At 34.5% G+C, this 20,001-nt stretch overlaps 1 protein-coding gene across 15 annotated transcripts in view; it reads left to right on the forward strand.

The window, feature by feature from the left end:
- The window catches only part of PCDH15 (protocadherin related 15), a 590,647-nt gene that overhangs the window by 521,490 nt on the left and 49,156 nt on the right, over nucleotides 1–20,001 (forward strand). For all 15 annotated transcript variants that reach the window (XM_054728735.1, XM_054728734.1, XM_054728732.1 and 12 more), the window contains one exon: nucleotides 13,713–13,928. In XM_054728735.1, coding sequence (XP_054584710.1) covers nucleotides 13,713–13,928 — 216 coding nt within the window. The remainder of the gene's footprint in view (nucleotides 1–13,712; nucleotides 13,929–20,001) is intronic.

Below are 20,001 nucleotides of genomic sequence, written 5' to 3' on the forward strand. Positions count from 1 at the left end.
GATAGATATAGATAGAGATATATAGATATAGATATAGATATAGATATATAGATAGATAGATATAGATAGATAGATAGATATATATAGATATAGATATAGATAATATCTACACTAATAAAAGAGAAATATGCAAATTGACCGTACCTTTGCAACGCCCACCAGTCAATCAGGAGTGAGTATGCAAATTAACCCAATAAAGATGGCGGGTTAATTTGTATATACAGGTGCCGAACGGCCAGGGGTGGGACGCTTACGTTGTCGCCATGGTGACGACGCAGGCATTCCGCATCATCCCAGCTGCTCCGGGCCTCCAGGCAGCATGGGAAGGCAGAAAGACTGCTCCGGGCCCGAGCGAAGGCGGTGCTGGCAGCCAGGGGAAGGAAGGCCCATTATTGCACGAATCTTCGTGCATTGGGCCTCTAGTCTATATATAGTATATATCTATATCTATATCTATCTATATATATATATGTTTAAAAACACACACACACACACACACATATATAGATACATGTATGTAAAATATGATACTGAAAACATGATATGGAAGCAGCACTCATTAGGAGAGCCAGGAGAGCCTTTAGTAAAGTAGTCATTAAAGCTAAGGATTGAATGTTTTAGTCAATATTATAAGTATTCAGAGAGAGAGAAAGTGTGTGTATGTATGTGTGTGTGTGTGTGTGTGCATGTGCACACATGCCACAGTACAATTTAGGTGAGCATCATTTGCCAGCAGACAAGGAACATTTTAAGGTAGAAGAATCCAAGTGTGCAATGGATGGGAATTACAAAAGAACACAGATTGTTCAGGGGAAAAGACACTAGCTCATGTGTTTTGGGGGCACAGAAATAAATGTCAGACAAGAATTTGGAATATTAAACTTGGATAACATTGATAATACTTAATGGACTTGTCTTAACACTAATCTCAGGCAAGAGGGAGCTATCAGTTGTTTTTAAGAATTGCTGGAGTGAAACAATGAGACATGAGAGCCTGGAGTTGGGTAGCATCAGCTTGATCGTCACTGAACTGAGAAATAGTGCAAAGGTAGAATACAGAAGGCTTGCTGATGGACTGCAAGCAGGGAACGCGGATGGAGATAAAACAGCTGAAGAGGATACTGAGAAATTTAGCTCAGTTCAATCCATAGGTGATGACACCCTTAGCAGACAAAAAGAATACAGAAGATGGACAAGGGTGGAAGCCGAGAAGAAAAAACGAAATTTTGTTTGGCTTGATTGAATGTAATGTAACTAAGTAAGAACAAGAGAGTTAAAAATAATGAGTATATCACTTAATTTGCTTTAAATGCTGAAGGATTTAGGATTTATAACTACAAAATTATGGCAACATATAAATTCCTTAAACATTTTAATAATTAAGCTTGTAATAAAAATCCATAACAATTTTTATTCAAAATCAACATTGAAAATTAATTTACTCTTTATATAGAGGGCTCACATTGTACATGACTTTTCCCTTGATACTATGTCTATTGAATAGAGTACAGTTTACGTATTTTCCACATGAAGGAAAACTTAAATAATTTTTTAGTTCATTTTAAAGCATCAATGAGGAAATATATGATTAGTAATTATATTAGCAATAATAAGGGGGGAAGCACCTATTTTTGAGGTAATAATATTTATTTTCCAAAATATCTTGCAAGGGAAAGAAAATAAACTAATAATTTCTTCATAAATGCAAGTTTTTCTTATTTTGAATTCTCATGGCTTCTGTAACACAGACTATTTCAGTGTATAGCTTTAAAAATAATAAAAGAAACATTTTTCTATTCTTCAGATCAATTTCTTTAATTTTCAAATACATATTACCTCATGATATTTGACACCACCCTATATTAAGAATAAACTTAATTTTAATTAATTATTAAATGCTGGAAAATTCTAGCTATAATTAAATAATAATAAACCTCCTGTAAAAGTCTGTAATTCAAACTATGTTGCATATCTCTTACTTACCATTATTAAATTGTTTCTACACCAAGTTATATTTTGCTCATTAGAATATTTCTGAATTAAATGAGATTTTAACTATACAAATACTAAAGAACATATTGAAATGAAGAATTAGTACTACTTTACAATGATATTTTTTAATATTCTTATGAAAATATCAAACACTAAGCTTTCTTATTTAAACTGTTTCCTTTCTCTCCTTGTTGTTTCTGCCATCTTGAATTATCTTATAAATAGATCAATCTACATGAAATTTTCCTTATTTACATGTTATAATATATTGGACATATTTTATTTTAGGGTATTAAGATGAAGGTTTCTTTGTAGTTACTAAAGACACAAGGACCAGTTAAAGTAGTTTAGGAAGCAAAAGCTCTGTTCTTGTTGCTTCTTGCAAGTACAGCTTCACATACTGACATTCATTAGTCAGTTAAAATGTGAGATTTTAGTATTTTCACCCCAACATTCTAAAATACTTTCACTAGCCCAGCTGGCATGGCTCAGTGGTTGAGTGTGGAACCATAAACCAGGAGATCAGTGTTCGATTCCCAGTCAGGGCACATGCCTGGGTTGTGGGCTGGATCCCCAGTGTAGGGCTTGCAGAAAGCAGCCGATCAATGATTCTCTCATCATTGATGTTTCTGTCTCTCTCTCCCTCTCCCTTTCTTCTCTGAAATCAAGAGAAATATATTTTAAAAAATACTTTCACTATATGTATTTCAAAGTGAGCCCTCGGTGCTGTTAAATGTTAAAATGGGATCTAATTGAGAAGCTAAAGTTAAAGTTGCCATTATTGGACTTTAATGGGCTTTGGAAATTCTTAGGACATCACTAATTATTCCACTAATATTTCTGCATCCATAGCATTCATTTATGCAACAGAGGGGAACAGTTATTTAGGCTCTTAGAAAATTAATGGGCTCACCTACTCCCCTGTACGATCCAGGCAATTATTTGGTGATTTTCTCTTAATGTTGGGCACCTGTGTGCATTAAAATTTTCAGATGAAGTCTTAGAAATGTGTAAGTGGTTTCCTGTGTCTTAGCTTTCATTTTAAAATATAATTACAGCAAGTATAATTATAATATTCATTTCTAACTTTTCTTCTTTTAAAACGACTGTAGACATACTTTCCTGATTTTTCTCACCAAGGGAACCTCACAAAAATCCATGAATCAAATATTTCAGGGTCAGCTCTTCCAGATAATAATGAGTATCAGGGACCCATTATAAATTTTTTGTTATAAAGAGGGCAATGGAATAAGTAAAAAGACATTGATTCTTTATCCCAAATTTGATTTACGTGTTCATTATGGGTCCGTTTTAATTTTTAGGCATTCATTTAACTAAGCTTGTTAGATGTCCCCTTATTACTATCAAAAAAGTGATGTAATATATTTCTAATTTTTATTAGTTTTCCCATTTCATAGAATGAAATGAATTTTCTTCAATTTTTAAGGAATCAATGCAGATTATATGCATAACAATTTATTTTTTTAAATACCATATGGTTGTTTTGCTTTATTCATGCATAAGTTAGCTAATGATATTTTAGGTAAATAGTTTCCTTTCAGGTTGGTTTTCTTAGACACACAGAATATAGCAGGTCTAACTTCTAATATTGTAAAAATTTTTAAATATTAGTTCTTTCTCTACTTCACCCCATTAAAATAAAAACACAGTCAGGCAAAATTCTACCTTGGAATAATGAGTTCTAAATTAAAAAACATAAATGAATTTGACTTTCATTTTCAATCACTTTATTTTAATAATGATATATAATAAACTAGAGGCCCGGTGCACGGATTCATGCACCAATGGGGTCGCTCAGCCTGGCCTGTGCCCTCTTGCAATCCAGTACCCCTCAGGGGATGTTGGATAGCTGGTTTCAGCCCAACCCCCCTGCAGGCCTGATCCATTCAGGAGGGAGCCCAATCCTGTGCATTGAGCATCTGTCCCCTGGTGGTCAGTGCATGTCATAACGACCAGTCGTTCGGTTGTTCGGTCGCTTAGACTTTTATATATATAGAAAAGTGGCCCAGTGCACAAATTTGTGCACATTGAAAGGAAATTAATTAGAAGAAATATTTTAATATCACTATTCGCCCTTTCTCTATAGTAGAAGTGTCAACCAAATTCACGATCGACAATGACAGATGGAAACACACACATGCGATTGGCGCCAGCAAGAGCTTTATATGTATCATGCATGCGCAAGTCAACTTAGCCTTTTATATATCTAGAATAAACTTACTTAATTAGACCCGCTTTCTGATGTAGCTAAACTTTTTCCAGCCCAGTGAAGTACCCCAATTTCTCTTTCAGGTAATTGTCAGTTAACACAGCAGTAAATATCAATGTGAAGCAGATTATTATTGTAGATCACGCAGGGAGAACAAAGGGTAAAATATTTAACTGCAGCAGTGTTTGACTATATTCTGCACAGTGAGAAAACCTGAAGTCATTTTCAAGGTCCACCATTTCTTCTTTTCAGTTGAGGCAAGTTTCTAAGCTTTCTAAAATCTCTGTTTTCTGGCTAATGAAAAGAAAATAGGATTCCACTGAGTCTATCTACATACTCCAGGACTTCTGTGAGGATCAAATGATATGAGGCACAGGAAAACGCTTCACAGACATTTGGTTACAGTGTGAAATGTTTCCACCTGGCTGTAAAGCAAGTCATGTTCCTGGGATAAAGAAACTGCAAGAGTCTAGTCGCTAGGTAGAGGAAGCCAGGCATTTCTAAGTTATGTCATTACCTGGTGCCCACAGCCACCATTTCTGGGCTGGCTATAGGGTCTCAGCAGAGTCGGCTGCATTTTGATGGGTTGTCTACCTGGGGTGGTGGCAGGGCCTGTGTCCCACTTGGGAGAAACTGAGTGTGCTTTGTCAGCGCCAGGTCCACCCTGCCATTTCTCTGTAAATGGCCAGTATGCATCACAGCAGCTCCTGCATTCAGCATCTGCCCCCTGGTGATCAGTGTGTGTCATAGTGACCAGTCAGACAGGTGGAAGGACACTTAGCATATTAGCCTTTTATATATATATAGATTTGGTTTTATTCTATCCAGCTTGATTAACCTTGTTTGGAAGATTGAATTACATTTGTTGTAATTACATATATAATGAATTTCACCCCCTATCATTTCATTTGGTTTTTCTTTGTCCTTTTCTTACTACATTTCTTTTTCTCTTCTTTTAATTTTTTTTTTTGAGAGGGAGGGGAAATGGATTTTTCAACCCTATGTGTCCCTAATATATGTGAGAGTTATACATTCTGTTTTATTAGATACAGGTTGTTTTAACCTAACATGTACCTAAAAATATCCATCTCTTCCATCATGAATATTAATTAGAATCTTGAACATTCTCATTTCAATTTATATATTAATGTCGTTTGTATTTTACTTTATTTTTAACCACACATCCTATCTAATAAAGAGGTAATATGTAAATTGACCCTCATGCCCTCGCATAAGATGGCTACCCCCAGATGGCCTGCAATGGGAGGGCAGTTAGGGGCAACCAGGCCAGCCGGGGAGGGCAGTTAAGGGGCGACCAGGCTGGCAGGGGAGGGCAGTTGGAGGTGAACAGGCCACCAGGTTAAGGTAGTTGGGAGTAATCAGGCCAGCAGTGGAGCAGTTAGGTGTCAATCAGGCTGGCAGAGGAGTTGTTAGGGGGTGATCAGGCTGGCAGGCAGGTGAGTGGTTGGGAGCCAGCAGTCCCGGATTGTGAGAGAGATGTCCGACTGCTGGTTTAGGCTGGCAGTTGGACATCCCCTGAGGGGACCCAGATTGGAGAGGGTGCAGGCTGGGGTGAGGGACACCCCCCTCCAGTGCATGAATTTCATGCACCGGGTCTCTAGTAATGATATAATTATTGTATTGTAGAATTCATGCTTGTAGAGAGTTAGTCACACATTTAATGTTTTCTATTCTTCTTCATTTTTTTCTTAATCTTAGCCCTTCCATCTGGAATCATATTCCTTTCATTTAAAGTGCACAATTTAGAACTTTCCATATATAGGGTGTTCAATCAATGAATACACACTTTAACAGCTGAGAGCTCAATTTTGAAAATGAAAATGTATTTTAATAAACACTATCTCTGTAATTATACTAAGTGTGTGTATACATTTTGGGGGGACACCCTATATGCTATACTCTTTCAGTGATTGTCAGAAAGAGTGTTCATTTCACTTTTGTTTTTGAAAGATATTTTCATTAGGCCTAGAATTCTAAATGAATAGTTATTTTCTCTTTGCAATTTGAAAATCTAGTTCTGTCATTTAATGTTGCTGTTAAGAAGTCAACTGTCAGTTTACTACTTCTAAGACTCAACTTTGGGGCTGGGCATCGGGGAATGTTCTGCAGTCTCTATATGATATGTGGATTCTAGGTGTGGGATACTTGTTATTTACTCTGTTTATAGTTTATTGTGTGGCTCCCTTTTATCAGTTTTGGAAAATTCTGTTCCATTTTCTCTTCTCTCTTTTTGAAACTCTAATTAGACATGTACTAAAATTTATCATTTTAAATTCTGTTCAAAATTGCTTTTAAACTTATATTTATCATTTCTTTTGCCCTATCATTTAGTTCACTAATTATCTCATCAGCTATGCCTAATCTGCTAACAACTTCATATCTGAGTTTTAAACTTTAGTAATTGTATCTTTCATTTCTAGGAGATTTATTTTATTTATGTTTAACTATTCTCATTCTTTATTCATAGTTTTTGATATCACTGTTATTGATGAAAACATGTTGAACATATTTATATTCTGTGTACACTCCTTTGTGGATATGACTTTACTTCTTTTATCTCAATAGACTGTTTTCATATTCTTGTCTCTTGTTCATTTGGGGAATTACTTTATTCTGACTTGTTATCTTTTAGGGGACTTATTTGTTAAAATTATTTGTCATAGATTGGAGGTAGCATTTTTGGAAAAAAAGTACTTGTTTCTGTGAGAAGGCTAGGCTGTTATCAGTCAAAGATCACTTTTCTCAAACTCACAATTGTGTTTTTGTCTGTTCATTTGGGCAGAACTTAGGACCACTGGGTCAACAAATTCAGAATATTATGGTTTTTCCTTGAGTTGGGTAAATTGGTGTTGTGTGCATAAAGGACAAACACTACAGTGAGGACTTGTATTTGGTTATGGATTCTCAAGAAAGTTGTTTTCCCTACTGCATTAATTATCTAGTGTTAAGTGAGGCAATTTTCTTTGCAGTTTTGGGGTGGCTTTGGCAGTGGCAGCTAGAAGAGAGAGATGCATTTCTCATTCACCCTCATAATAAGAATTTAGCATTCTGGGCAGGGAAGTCTTATTGGACTCACTTCCAAAGTGGGCCCTTGCCTTCTATTCTCTGAGCCACTCAATACCTCATAAATTTAATTTTACGTTCACCTACCTCAGCAAAAAAGCCTCTACATCAGTACAAAGATTTTTTTTTTTTTTTGCCTTTACTTAGTTTGTGATCTGTATATTTATTATATCAATAGAGGCCCAGTGCACGGATTCATTCACCGGTGGGGTCCCTCGGCCTGGCCTGCAGGAATCGGGCTGAAACTGGCAGTCCAACATCCCCCAATGGGTCCCGGAGTGCGAGAGGGCACAGGCAAGGCCAAGGGACCCCACCAGTGCATAAATCCATGCACCGGGCCTCTAGTGTGCATATAAGATCTTTGGTTAACCCTTTGCACTCGCTTGCTTTTTTTCTCAATTCCTTTATTCTAATGCTAACCGTGTCGAGTCACACTCGACATCTGAGTGCAAAAGGTTAATCTCTTCTTCCTGCCCTCCCCGCTACCCTCTGAGATCCATCAGTCTGTTCCATGTTTCCATGCCTGTGGTTTCTGCTCCTGTGTTGAGTGTCTGCCCCCTGGTGGTCAGTGTGCATCATAGCTACCGGACAGTTGGACAGTCACTTAGACTTTTATATATATAGATTTTTATCTCTTTTATATATCTGGGAAGAATTCTTAAGACATTTTATCTACAATTTACTGTTGTGTTTACTGGGATTTTAGTCTTGGTATATTGAATGCAGTGATTTTAGAGTGAGACCTACCCAACTGTACTATCAACTATCTGTGTGATGATAAGCAAGTTACTAATCTATCTGTACCTCTATTATAAAATAATAATGAAATTTACTCAATAAAAGGATATCATTAGATAATATATATAAAGAATTTACATAGCACCTGGAAAATTGTAAGGGTTCAATATCTGTTATATCAGCAATAACATTATACAAATAATGCAAATGGATATTGTGGTTTAAAGATCCCTGACTTAGATCAGCCAGTGACTTTAATAGGTTCAATGGCATGATAGTTCAATGGCAGAATTCCAGCTGCAGTTAAGGGATGATTGTGAAATAAGAAATTGGAAGCAGTGATTGTAGAAAAATATTCTGAGGAACTAAACTGTGAAAAATAGATATGGAAATTATAGATATAGTGACAGAAGTGGGTAAGGGAGTAAAGTAAGAGTTTAGTTTTGTTTTTTAATAATAAAGAGATAGATGTCTTATGGTCTGTTAAGGTAAAGGTTGAAAGTACAGAGATAAATAGAGCTGACGAAGCATTAAATGAAAAAGAGATGGGAGAGATCAGGTGAAGGCCAGTAATTTTGTAACATGCCCTTCTTGTTGGATGTTGGGTTTGTCTGATGTTTTTTCATGGTTAGATTTCAGTTATGCAGCTTTGGCAGAAATATCACAGAAGTGATAATGATGTGTTGTCCTCATGGCATCCGATCAGGTGACACATGATGATGACTTGGCCCATTACTGGTGATATTAACTTTGATCAGTGAATTAAAATAGAGTCTGCTAGGCTTCTCACTGTATAGTGACTCTTTTGCTTTTATAATTAATAGTTATTTTTCAAGGAAATACTTTAATCTATGTAAATATTCTATCTTAATCAGTCTTTTACAAACTAGTGATTCTTGCCAGAATCAATTTTTTTCTGAATTGGTTATTATTATGGTGGTTATCAAATGATATTTTTTCTGAATCCATTATTCCTTCTACATCTATTGGTATTATGCTGTAACCAGAGCCTTTTCTTCATTCATTCACTCATTCATTCATTCTGTATTAGCACACCCGTTCCCATTTTATTTAATAGATCTTGATCTCTTCCTGCTATTGTTTATTTTGATGTTAGAATAGGTCCATCAGGCTGGTTCCTTGGTCTTTTTGGTATAATATTTTCATTAAAATATTATACAGACTGTGTAGAAATTTATTTTGCCACTTGACAATAAATTATGAACATTTTCCATGTCATTAAGAATGGTCTGGGAGAGACCTCTTCCATGTGTGAAGGCCCTCATTTCATTAGCCAAGAACACAGCATGTTAACAGAAACAGAGGTGGCACACCAAGTAAGAGCAAGTCTAGTGTGGTTGGGTATATTTTTTTCCTGGCCCCTACCTTGTAACTGGCTGTGCAGCTATTAGAGAGATTTCTACATAGGATGTGAGGATACTTATTGTGGGGCTTCCTTTCACATAAAAATTGTCAGCAACCGACATGTCAATCAACTGGAGATGGAATGTTATATAGTAGTTAAACTAGTTAAACAGATCAATATGTATATACAGTATGTGTATACCCATATATTATATTCAATAGTACACACACTTGTACATGAATGCATATGTATTTAGAATATGGATGAAAGAGTCCAAGGCAACAATATGTATTGAAATCATGATAGTGGTTACTATTGGGATGGAAGGAATGGAATAAAATACAGACATGATCTTAAAGAGCTTCAAACTATAATATGTAAATTATACTTCCATAAAACCATTTTAAAAGAAGATCTAAAGTAAATATGGTATAATGTACAGACTTGATAAGCCTGGGTTAGGTAAACAAGTGTTTATTATATTATTCTCTGTTATATACTCTTATGTTTGAGATATTTTATAAGAAATAAACATTTTTTTTTATTTGAGAGAGAGAAACATTGATAAGTTATTCCAATTATTTATACATTCATTGGTTGCTTCTTGTATATACCCTGATTAGGGATTGAACATGCAACCTTAGTGAACCCACAAACTTGGGGTATCTGGACAATACAATGCTCTAAACAACTGAGCTATCCTGCCAGGGCCAAGTAACTCTAGGTGATCTATTTTTTTGAAAATCACATCTATGTATTGAGTCTACCTCTCTATATAAGAGAATGCCACAACCTTTTACAGTGGGGGTTCAGGATCTGAAGATGGGGCCAACGCACAAATGAAAACACTAGACAAGAAATATGAATTTAGAAGACATGGGGGGCTAGGTGGAGGCCTCTCTCTTGAAAAGGCACACTGAAACCTGGTCTTATCCGCTTTTTATTCAGTTTTAGATACACATCTTAGCCTCAGTAAAGCATGGCAAACAGGTAGCAGACAGACTATCCCTAAGGTCAATAAAGATCAGTAAAGATCAGTAAGCTTCAGTAAACATTTACTTTGAGGCTATCAGGTCAGGAAATTGCTTCAAGCCACCACTATCTCAACACAGCCCTGCTAATGTCCAAGGTCCATCGACCTTCTGTGTTCCTTGGTGCACTCTTAAGACAGTATTGGGAAAGCGGTGGCTTCTCGCAACAGAATGCAAATAAACAAAAATTTAAATTTAAAATTATTAAAAGTAGGAAACAAAGAGATATAATATACTCTGTGCTGAAACTCTAACTTTTTTCACATCTTCAACCAGATTTCAAATTGCACTCTTAATTTTATCAGTATTTTTTGTGATTCATTATGTATTTAAATATATCATGTCTTGCAATTTATTTCATAAAAATAACATTTGCTTATTAACTGTATGATTGTAATCTACATACCAAATATTAATCAGTCACATATTATATCTAGGTTTTAGTCTTAAATTCATTGTCGGTTGAAAATTGAGTAGACTCAACAATAAGCTTGAAAATACTTTAACTTGCTCATAAGTATAGTACTATTGAAACTTTTATTATTCACTGTTTAACTTACTTGTATTTCACTATTGGGATACTTGGGAGAGAACAGGGAGATTTGAAATAATGATAATAATCTTGACAATCATCCTCAATGAGCGTTTTCTGAAATGAGATCTTGAGATTGCAAAGAGGATCAAGCTGATTCAAACAAATGGAAATTTAAAGTGGAGTCATTACTAACAACATACTGACAGTAGTTTTATATTTTTATAAAGGTCTAGTAAGCATAATTTTAAAAAATGTATCTCATTTTTGACAAATTGCTTCAAATGTACTGTGAAAAATAATAAAATGAAATAGGTATTTCTAAGTTATAATTATTAATTCCATAACCAAACTTTGCATTAAATAATTATTTGTTTCAGGAAAAGTGTGCTTTAAAAAGGCACCTTAATCCATAAGATAAAATATGGTGACTTGTGGTAATCATGATTCAATAAATTAACAATACTGTCAGTTAAAATTACTTTTTAATTAAAATTGGAAGTTAATCAGTAAAAACTGTGCAAAGAAGCTTAATGTACCCACAATCACAATGCTAATATTGTGACCAAATTTTCTTTTCTAAATGTGATTGTTGTGTTATGGGGTCTGTTTTTAAATATAAAGATTTAGAATATCACAATACAAAATTGAGTAAAGGAAGACAGACAGAAACTTTATCATGATCCTATCAATATAAAGTTTAAATTTAGGCATAACTAATCAATGGCATTAGAAATCAAGATAGTGGTTTCCCGAAGAGTTGGGTATAACTAGAAGGTCATGAAGGGATGCTGATAATATAATATCTGTATATTTTGCAAAATTTTATTTAGCTGTATACTTAAGATTTGTACATTATAGCATGTCTGTTATACCTCAATAAAGTTTGCATTAACAGTAAAAAGTTTATTCCTGGGGAAATGTCAGTGTTAATAAGTTAAAGGATATTATTCAACCAAATGCTTTATTGAGTTGGCATTGGTCTGAAATTTGCTCACAGTATGTAAAAGACATGTCTTTGATTAGTTGATCAAACTTTGATTTTTAACTTTTGTTAGGAATATGCTTTTTTTCCCCTATGCTATGCTTTGTTAAATGAATAAAATCTCTGGGGTTCAAAGCTTAGAAAGAAAAACTTTGATAACTATTCTTTTCTTTGTTCTTTTTTTCCTCTTTAAGTAATATTGTTGAAATATAATTACCATTCCTCTAATGCCAAAATTAAGCTCTACGATTGTGTAATCCATACCAATCATCTAAAAAGATGAGCTGGTAGTTAGAGCTTGTTCTATTCTAAAGTTGAGAATTTTAACTTCTTAGAAAATTCAAGGAATATCTTATCCTGAAGTGAACTATCTGAGTTAAGTTACCTTATCTACCAGGTGGAGAGAGTTATCCTGAAATATTTTAATGGTTAAGCACACATATCAAGTTTGAAGCCAGAGAGTCAAGTTCATGCTATACTTTAATACACATTTATATAATTTATAGTATTGTCATTATTTATATACTAACTTTACCACTTACTATGCAGATTTTGAAAAATTAAACCAAATAAAATGTCAGTTCTTTAGTGAAAATAGCTGCACTTCAAGTGTTCAATAGTCAAATGTGCCTAGTGGCTACTGTATTAGAGCATATTTAGAGAATTTCCAGAAAGTTTTACTGGACAACACTAATACATAAAAATGAAATAATACATTCCTCAGATTGTTTATTAAATAAGATTAGAATCCTGTAGAATCCTTATCATTATGAAGGCAAATAATAAATTCTTTATCCATGATATTTAATAGTCATATCATTGATTAAAAAAGAATAAGCAAATAAAATAATAAAAACATAAAACTTACATATCTAGTATCATGACTAACATATATGTAGGTTTTTATAAATTCACTAAGACTCTGTTAATCATTCTGCTTCTAAATATTTTACTATAAAATAATTCTCAAATTGGCATTCTGAAAAATTTCCCTGAAGTAGAATCCATAGACCAGCCTAATATGTAATGCTCACGCTTTATTAAACACACACACACACACACACACATACACATACACACACACCATATTCTAAGCAACTATTTACCTTCTTAAAATGCTAAGAAACCTTAACTTGTAGATTGTAAGTACCTACAATCTGGGAACAAATCTGTATAATCAGGGTATGGGATAAAGTAAAAAATAAGTTGGATTATTATTCTAACCCTCTATAATTATGATATGACATTAACTAATTAAAATCTCTTTAAGCAACTCTGAGCTTACCGGTTAAAAGCTCTGAACTTTGATTTGTTTTATTGTTATTGGATGTATTTTAGTGCCTTTATTTTTTTCCCTTTTAAAAAATAGGTTAAATAAAAAAAACACATGTCTATACGCAAGACAATGGTTAGGTAAACAATGAGTCCCATCCTTAAACCAATTTGGATCTCAGCCGGAGCTGAACCCATCTGACATACCAGTCAAAACACCCGATTCATCAGCTGGGCTCTGTTAGTGTCTATGTCCTTTTATTCACAGTTCAGTAGTTATTATTCTAATGACAATCCTTGAGCCCTGTGGATACAAAGTCTGTAAATCTATCTAACAGCATCCAGGAAAGTAGACTTTTAGGAGGGCTTTTTTGCATTATTGTTACACAAGGAACATCAATCTTATAAGCAGAAATAAGCCCTTTAATAAGGGTCATTTTTTTCACCTGATTATTTATAACTTGTGTTTTTTCCCCTCCTAGGCTACTGATAAAGATACTGGCAATTATAGTGCCATGGCATACAGGCTCATAATTCCACCAATCAAAGAAGGAAAAGAAGGATTCGTGGTGGAAACATATACAGGGCTTATCAAAACAGCCATGCTCTTCCATAACATGAGGAGGTCCTACTTCATGTTTCAAGTCATCGCAACTGACGACTATGGGAAGGGACTAAGTGGCAAAGCAGATGTACTTGTAAGTAGATAAGTCTTCAGATGCCATACTAGTCTGAGGTCAACGTTTTCAACTGATAGAACTTTTAAATTTATTTGAAATAGGCTTTCTAAAATATAAACGTGATTAATTTTATCCAGGTTGTTGATAGCTATAGCTTAGTATATAAAAAAATGTATAGCTTTAAAGTTGTTGGTTTTTTTTGACATTTGGGAAATATATCATATGTTTTTATATATGCTTTTGGCAACAATGTCATAAGCATTGGATTTCTATTTGGTCTGCAAATTTCATTTTTTAAACATATTAGGTTAGAGGTACTTAAATTTTTAAAATGCTTTGCAGAGTCGTGCTGTAGAAATTAAAATAATTTGTATTATTGTTTAAATTACTTTTAGGCCTTTTGTAATTAAGGAAAAAAGGAATGTTATGGAGCAAGTTCATGTTTCAATGGATTTTTTTTTCTTGTTGTTCAAAAGTCCCATTGATGACATTGATGATCCTGGACTAAGTTACATTTGGTTTCAGTAAATAATATCACTTTATTCTGACTTTTTCTTTAGAATTTCAGTGGTAGATTATTCCCAAGGGTGGTTTGCTATTAGCATTTATTCAAAATATTTAACACCAATGCATCCATTCCATGAAATCTCTATCGTTATTTGGACTTTTCTCTGATAAATCTAGTATAAATTATAAGTATAATTATTATTGGAAATGTTTGTCCCTTAAAGATAGAATCAAGTATAATTTTTCTTGCTTCTTACATCTTATTAAATCTTCTTTTTTCACAGATTTCCTCATTTAATTCTTTGGACAGGTTTAACCTTCATATTATGCAAACATCAGTGATCAAATATTTTTATTTTTAGATAAAGATCAATCACCATAATTGTGGTGGGTGTGAAGGCCACAACATTCTCATTTATAACAGTAAAGCTGCATAAAAAAACAAGGGCCAATTTAAGCCAAGAAGCTTTTGACATAGAAGATATTAAGGTTGATATAGATTTTTGATCAAATTAATATCTGTAAACATTAGGTAAAATAATGCTTTTTCTCTTCCTGTTAAGATATGCATACTGTGGTACTTTAAGGCTAAATGATAATTTAGTATATTAAACATAATTAAAATATTATAAAAATGTAACTATATAGATTTTATATATATATATAATATGTAAATAAGCAATATGAAGTTTATGGGATTTTTATTTGGACTCTATAAATTATTATGTGAAAATTATGAAGTATACCTTTAAAGTTATTCAAACTATATTGAGAAAAATTAAATTCAAATAAATATGCCTACCTAGCAAATAATATTTGTAAGATCTAAAATTCTTTAAATTAAGAAAAGGGAGATATGGAAAGAGAGAAATATTTTATGAAGAGAGAACAACAATGTACCAAAACCAAGAAGGAAGAGATGTGATGGCAGGTCTGAATAACTGATAAATATTCACTCAGTCTGAAGAATAAGACTAGGAAAGTGACTAAGTGAAAGGGCTGAAGATGGAAGTAGTTGGTTCATATAAAAGCTGAAAGCAACATTAAAATTATTGGAACTCTTTCCTAAAAGCAACAAGAAATAATTTTTTTTAAATTTAGTAAGAGTGAATGAAGATAAGATTTTAATTTAGATAAAACCTTCTTCATGCAAATGTGGTTCTCCCCTGAGGATACACTTCTGCTGCCTTCCAAAATAATGGCTTTTGTGTTCTGTTCTATATAGGTTTGCCACAGTCTTCATACTACCTACTGGCAAAGTAGAATTCTCAGTGCACCACATTGCTGCTTCTAGATCTTTCCTTCTTCCCAAGAATCTAACCTTGGTTCTCATCATCTGTCTCTGTCACTTACTCACTGCCTCATATTATTGCTGCAATCACCCACATCATTGCTCAATCCCCAACATATTTCAATGAGTTTAGCTCCGGAGTTATCTCCAACAATTCCTCTGTCCTAATTTTTGGCAATTTTGCTATATGTATAGATGAATCTTCCAGTATCCTAAACTTAAAATTTCCCTGAATGGCTTTCCTCCAATGGCTTTACCATCTACCCTATTAAAATCACTTAACAACCAGAGTTATTTTAGCCATTATCAATTACTGCAACCCCTCTATAACCTCCATTTCAAACCTCCCACTCTCTGACAATAATAATGAATGTGTTCAGCTAGCCCCAGCACTCTTGTGTCCTCACCAGGACCTTTCATTCATTTAGCCTGCCATATTTTTACCCTTCCTCTAACCCCCATGTGCTCTCTTTCCTGCTTACCAGTTTTGTAATGCATTATCAATTATTAAAAGCACTCCATCACATAAAAATTCAACTTCCTTGCCTTCTCTTCCTAAATTATATACACTTAGCAAAACCATAACTGTACTTAATTGCAACTTCCTTCTTTCTCTCATGCTGAGTATGACTGCAAAAACATGTACAATTATATAATTAGTCTTTCTTTAAATTAATGATGAAATCCCCCAAGTGAGCTCTTATTTATTCAATAACCACACTCTATATTTCCTGGCTCATTCACACTCTTCCTCTTCTAGAAGAACTTGTTTCTTACAATCCTCAATATCTTCTCCACATGCCCACTAAATGCCTAATTAATTGGCAACATATTTCACTGAAAGATAACATTAAAGCATTTAGAAGGATACTTGGACAACTCCCTTCACTAAATTTTCCTACCTACCAGGATTTATACTGACATTCTTTGCATTATTATTACTATTACTATTACTATTACTATTACTATTACTATTACTATTACTATTACTATTACTATATGGATTCTCTATTCATTTATCAGGAACCATTATCTTGACCTGTGCAACAGATTCAAATGCCACTCACCAACTCTAGGACATTGTTTCAACAGCTCCCTCATTTTCTATATTAATCATTAATATCAATCCCCCCCCCCTTTATTTGATTACTAGAGGTCCGGTGCATGAAATTTGTGCACAGCCCAGCCTGCACCCTCTCCAATCCAGGACCCCTCAGGGGATGTCTGACTACCAGTTTAGGCCCAATTTGCTGCCTTCCAAAATAATGGCAGTCAGACATCCCTCTCACAATCTGGGACCACTGGCTCCTAACTGTGTCCCCTGCCAGTCTGATCATCCCGAACTGCCTCTGCCTGCCTGATCACCCCTAACTGCCCCTCCTGCCAGCCTGATCACCCCTAACCAACTCTGCTTGCTGGTCTGATCACCCCCAAATGTCCCCCCTGCCAGCCTGATCACCCCTAACTGCCTCCCGCTGCTGGCCTGGTCGCCCCCAACTGCCCCCCCCCACCAGCCTGGTTGCCCACAACTCCCCCCCCCCCCCCCGCAAGCCTTGTTGCCCCAAACTGCCATCCCCTGCCGACCTGATCGCCCCACGCAGCCTGTTGTTCAGTTGTTTTGTTGTCCCTCACTAACCTCCCTGCCGACCTGGTCACCCCACACTGCCTGCTGTTCAGTCGTTTGGTCATCCCTCACTAACCCCCCTGCTGGCCTTGTCGCCACACACAGCCTACTGTTTGGTCATCCATCTGGTTGTTTCAATCATGATGGCCCCTGGCTTTTTATATATTAGGATTCCCATAACCATCCTTTTTTTTTTCTTTTTCTTTTTGTGTTCAAAATAAAACCCTCTTAATCTACATCTCCTTCAAGCTACCACTCATTTCTATTACTCTTTTCAGAAACATTCATTGTTAGAGTTGACTAATTTCTCACCATCTAATCTCTTCCAAACTCTCTCTAATCATAATGTCAGTGCTAATACTCATCCAAACTTATGTCAACATCATCAATGGCTTCTTGTTACTAAATGGGCTGGTAATTTCAGTCTTCATCTTATTTGAACCATCAGTAGCACTTGGATGATTATTATCTTTACTTGGCTTTTGGGCCACCATGCTCTCTTTTTACTTCTGACGTTACTGTTTATTCCTTCTTGGTTCCTTTGCTGGTTCAGTTTCTTCTCCTTACCCTTTAGTAATGAGATTTCCTATAGCTCAGACATTCAAATTAATTCTCTTTTCTACTTGTACTCATTGACTCAGTCAATTCATTCAGACTCATAACTTTAAAATATCATCTATATACTAAAACATATTAAAGTTATATCTTCACCCCAAAGCTCATTTCTAAATAGTGGACTCATATATCTATTTGTACTTGCAATAATTACAGATTAATATCTAATAAAGATATCTATGTAATGTTTCCTAAACTGAACTTCACTTCCTCATCACATTACTTTCATTTATAGTCTTCCCAACTTCATTTGATGCCCAAATTATCTTTGAGTTCCTTTGGCTAAAATTTCTTTATTCAATCCCTTAGTAAATACTATTATTACTGTGCTTTATTAACTACACATTTTTCAACATTTCTACTGTTTAAACTTGGTTGAAACTACTATCATATTTTACGTATATCATTGCACAAACTCATTACTTCTCTCATGTTTCTATTCTTCTTACACTACAGTCCAGTTTAATTATAACAGCCAGTGATTCAAATGTAATTCAGCTCCTGTTATTTCCTAGTTCAAAATGTTTTAATATAATACCAATTTACTCAGAGAAATTTTCAAGTCATATATGAGACCCTTGATTCTGGCCTCCAGGAACCTCATTTTCTACTCTTCTCTCTCTTACTCATTCAAACCCAATGATATTGGCCAAGTTGCTTTTGTTCAAACAGTCAGACATGCTTTTACTTAGAGATTTGGCAGTGGCTCTGCTTAGAATGTTTCTTCTCCAAATGTAGCATCATGATATAGTATCAAAGAAGAACACACACATACCTCAAAAGGCTATTAAAATAGCTCATATTTTTTCAAGAAAAGTGAGATTGTACTACAAACCATGTAAGAGAGACAGTGACCACTCCAAGAAAGAATTGGCGGGCCTCTAAAGGTCCAATATGTTAGTATTTGCCACATGTGGCTTCTCAGCACTTGAAATGTAACTAGGTCGCATTAAAATGTACTGTAAGTGTATAATACATGCTGAATTTCAAAGTCTTAGCATGAAAAAATATGAAATGTCTCCTTAGTAAGTTGTTTTATGTTGATTACATATTGGAATGATAATATATTAAATACATTGTGTTAAATGTATTATTGAATTAATTTCATATTTTTCCTCTTTGAGTGCCAGAAAATTTTAAATTACATATCTGGTAAGTATTTGAGGCTCAAATTATATTTCTATTGGACAGTGCTGTCTAAAGTATATGGGAAAAAATGGGTGAGGCAAGCAAAGATAAGAGGTTTGTGATGAAGAATTGAAATGACTTAGGAAATAATGTAACTTGACAATCTCTTGTTTTAGAATTCTAAGCTTCATAAATGTTACTTTCTCATTCCTTTTTTTTTTTTACCATATCTAGTGACAAAAATAAATTTTCACAACAATAGGTATATTTTCTTTAAAATATTTCATTAGTGATCAACACACAAAGAATAAAATTAAGTAATTTAATAAGCATAATTTTTATGGTTTTGTATAATAAACTGACATGTATTTCTGATAATATTTGCATAGAAGCTATACTGGAAACAATAACAAATAATACTCAGTAATGCTAAAGACTCAAATATCTCTTCTATAGATGATGGAAGAAACCAAAGACTTAGGGATATAGGATTTTATTTTTTTTTGAAAATCAGAATTTAAACTATAGTAGCTTACTCTTCATTTGCATAGTCCAACATATACACATTTTATATAAACCATATATTAATACATTTAAAATTTTAAATGTAACTTTTAACAGGTAAGTCTAAAACAACTACTTTTGGAGTTAAATACAGTAAGACATTTTATCTGAATTATAAATTTTATATCTTAAAAATAACAAAAGTAGCCGAAGCTGGTTTGGCTCAGTGGATAGAGCGTCGGCTTGCGGACTCAAGGGTCCCAGGTTCGATTCCGGTCGGGGGCATGTGCCTTGGTTGCGGGCACATCCCCAGTGGGAGGTGTGCAGGAGGCAGCTGATCGGTGTTTCTCTCTCATCGATGTTTCTGGCTCTCTATCCCTCTCTCTTCCTCTCTGTAAAAAAATAAAATAAAATAAAATAAA

This window comes from Eptesicus fuscus, chromosome 17 (genome assembly GCF_027574615.1).
Source record: "Eptesicus fuscus isolate TK198812 chromosome 17, DD_ASM_mEF_20220401, whole genome shotgun sequence".
NCBI lineage: Eukaryota > Metazoa > Chordata > Mammalia > Chiroptera > Vespertilionidae > Eptesicus > Eptesicus fuscus.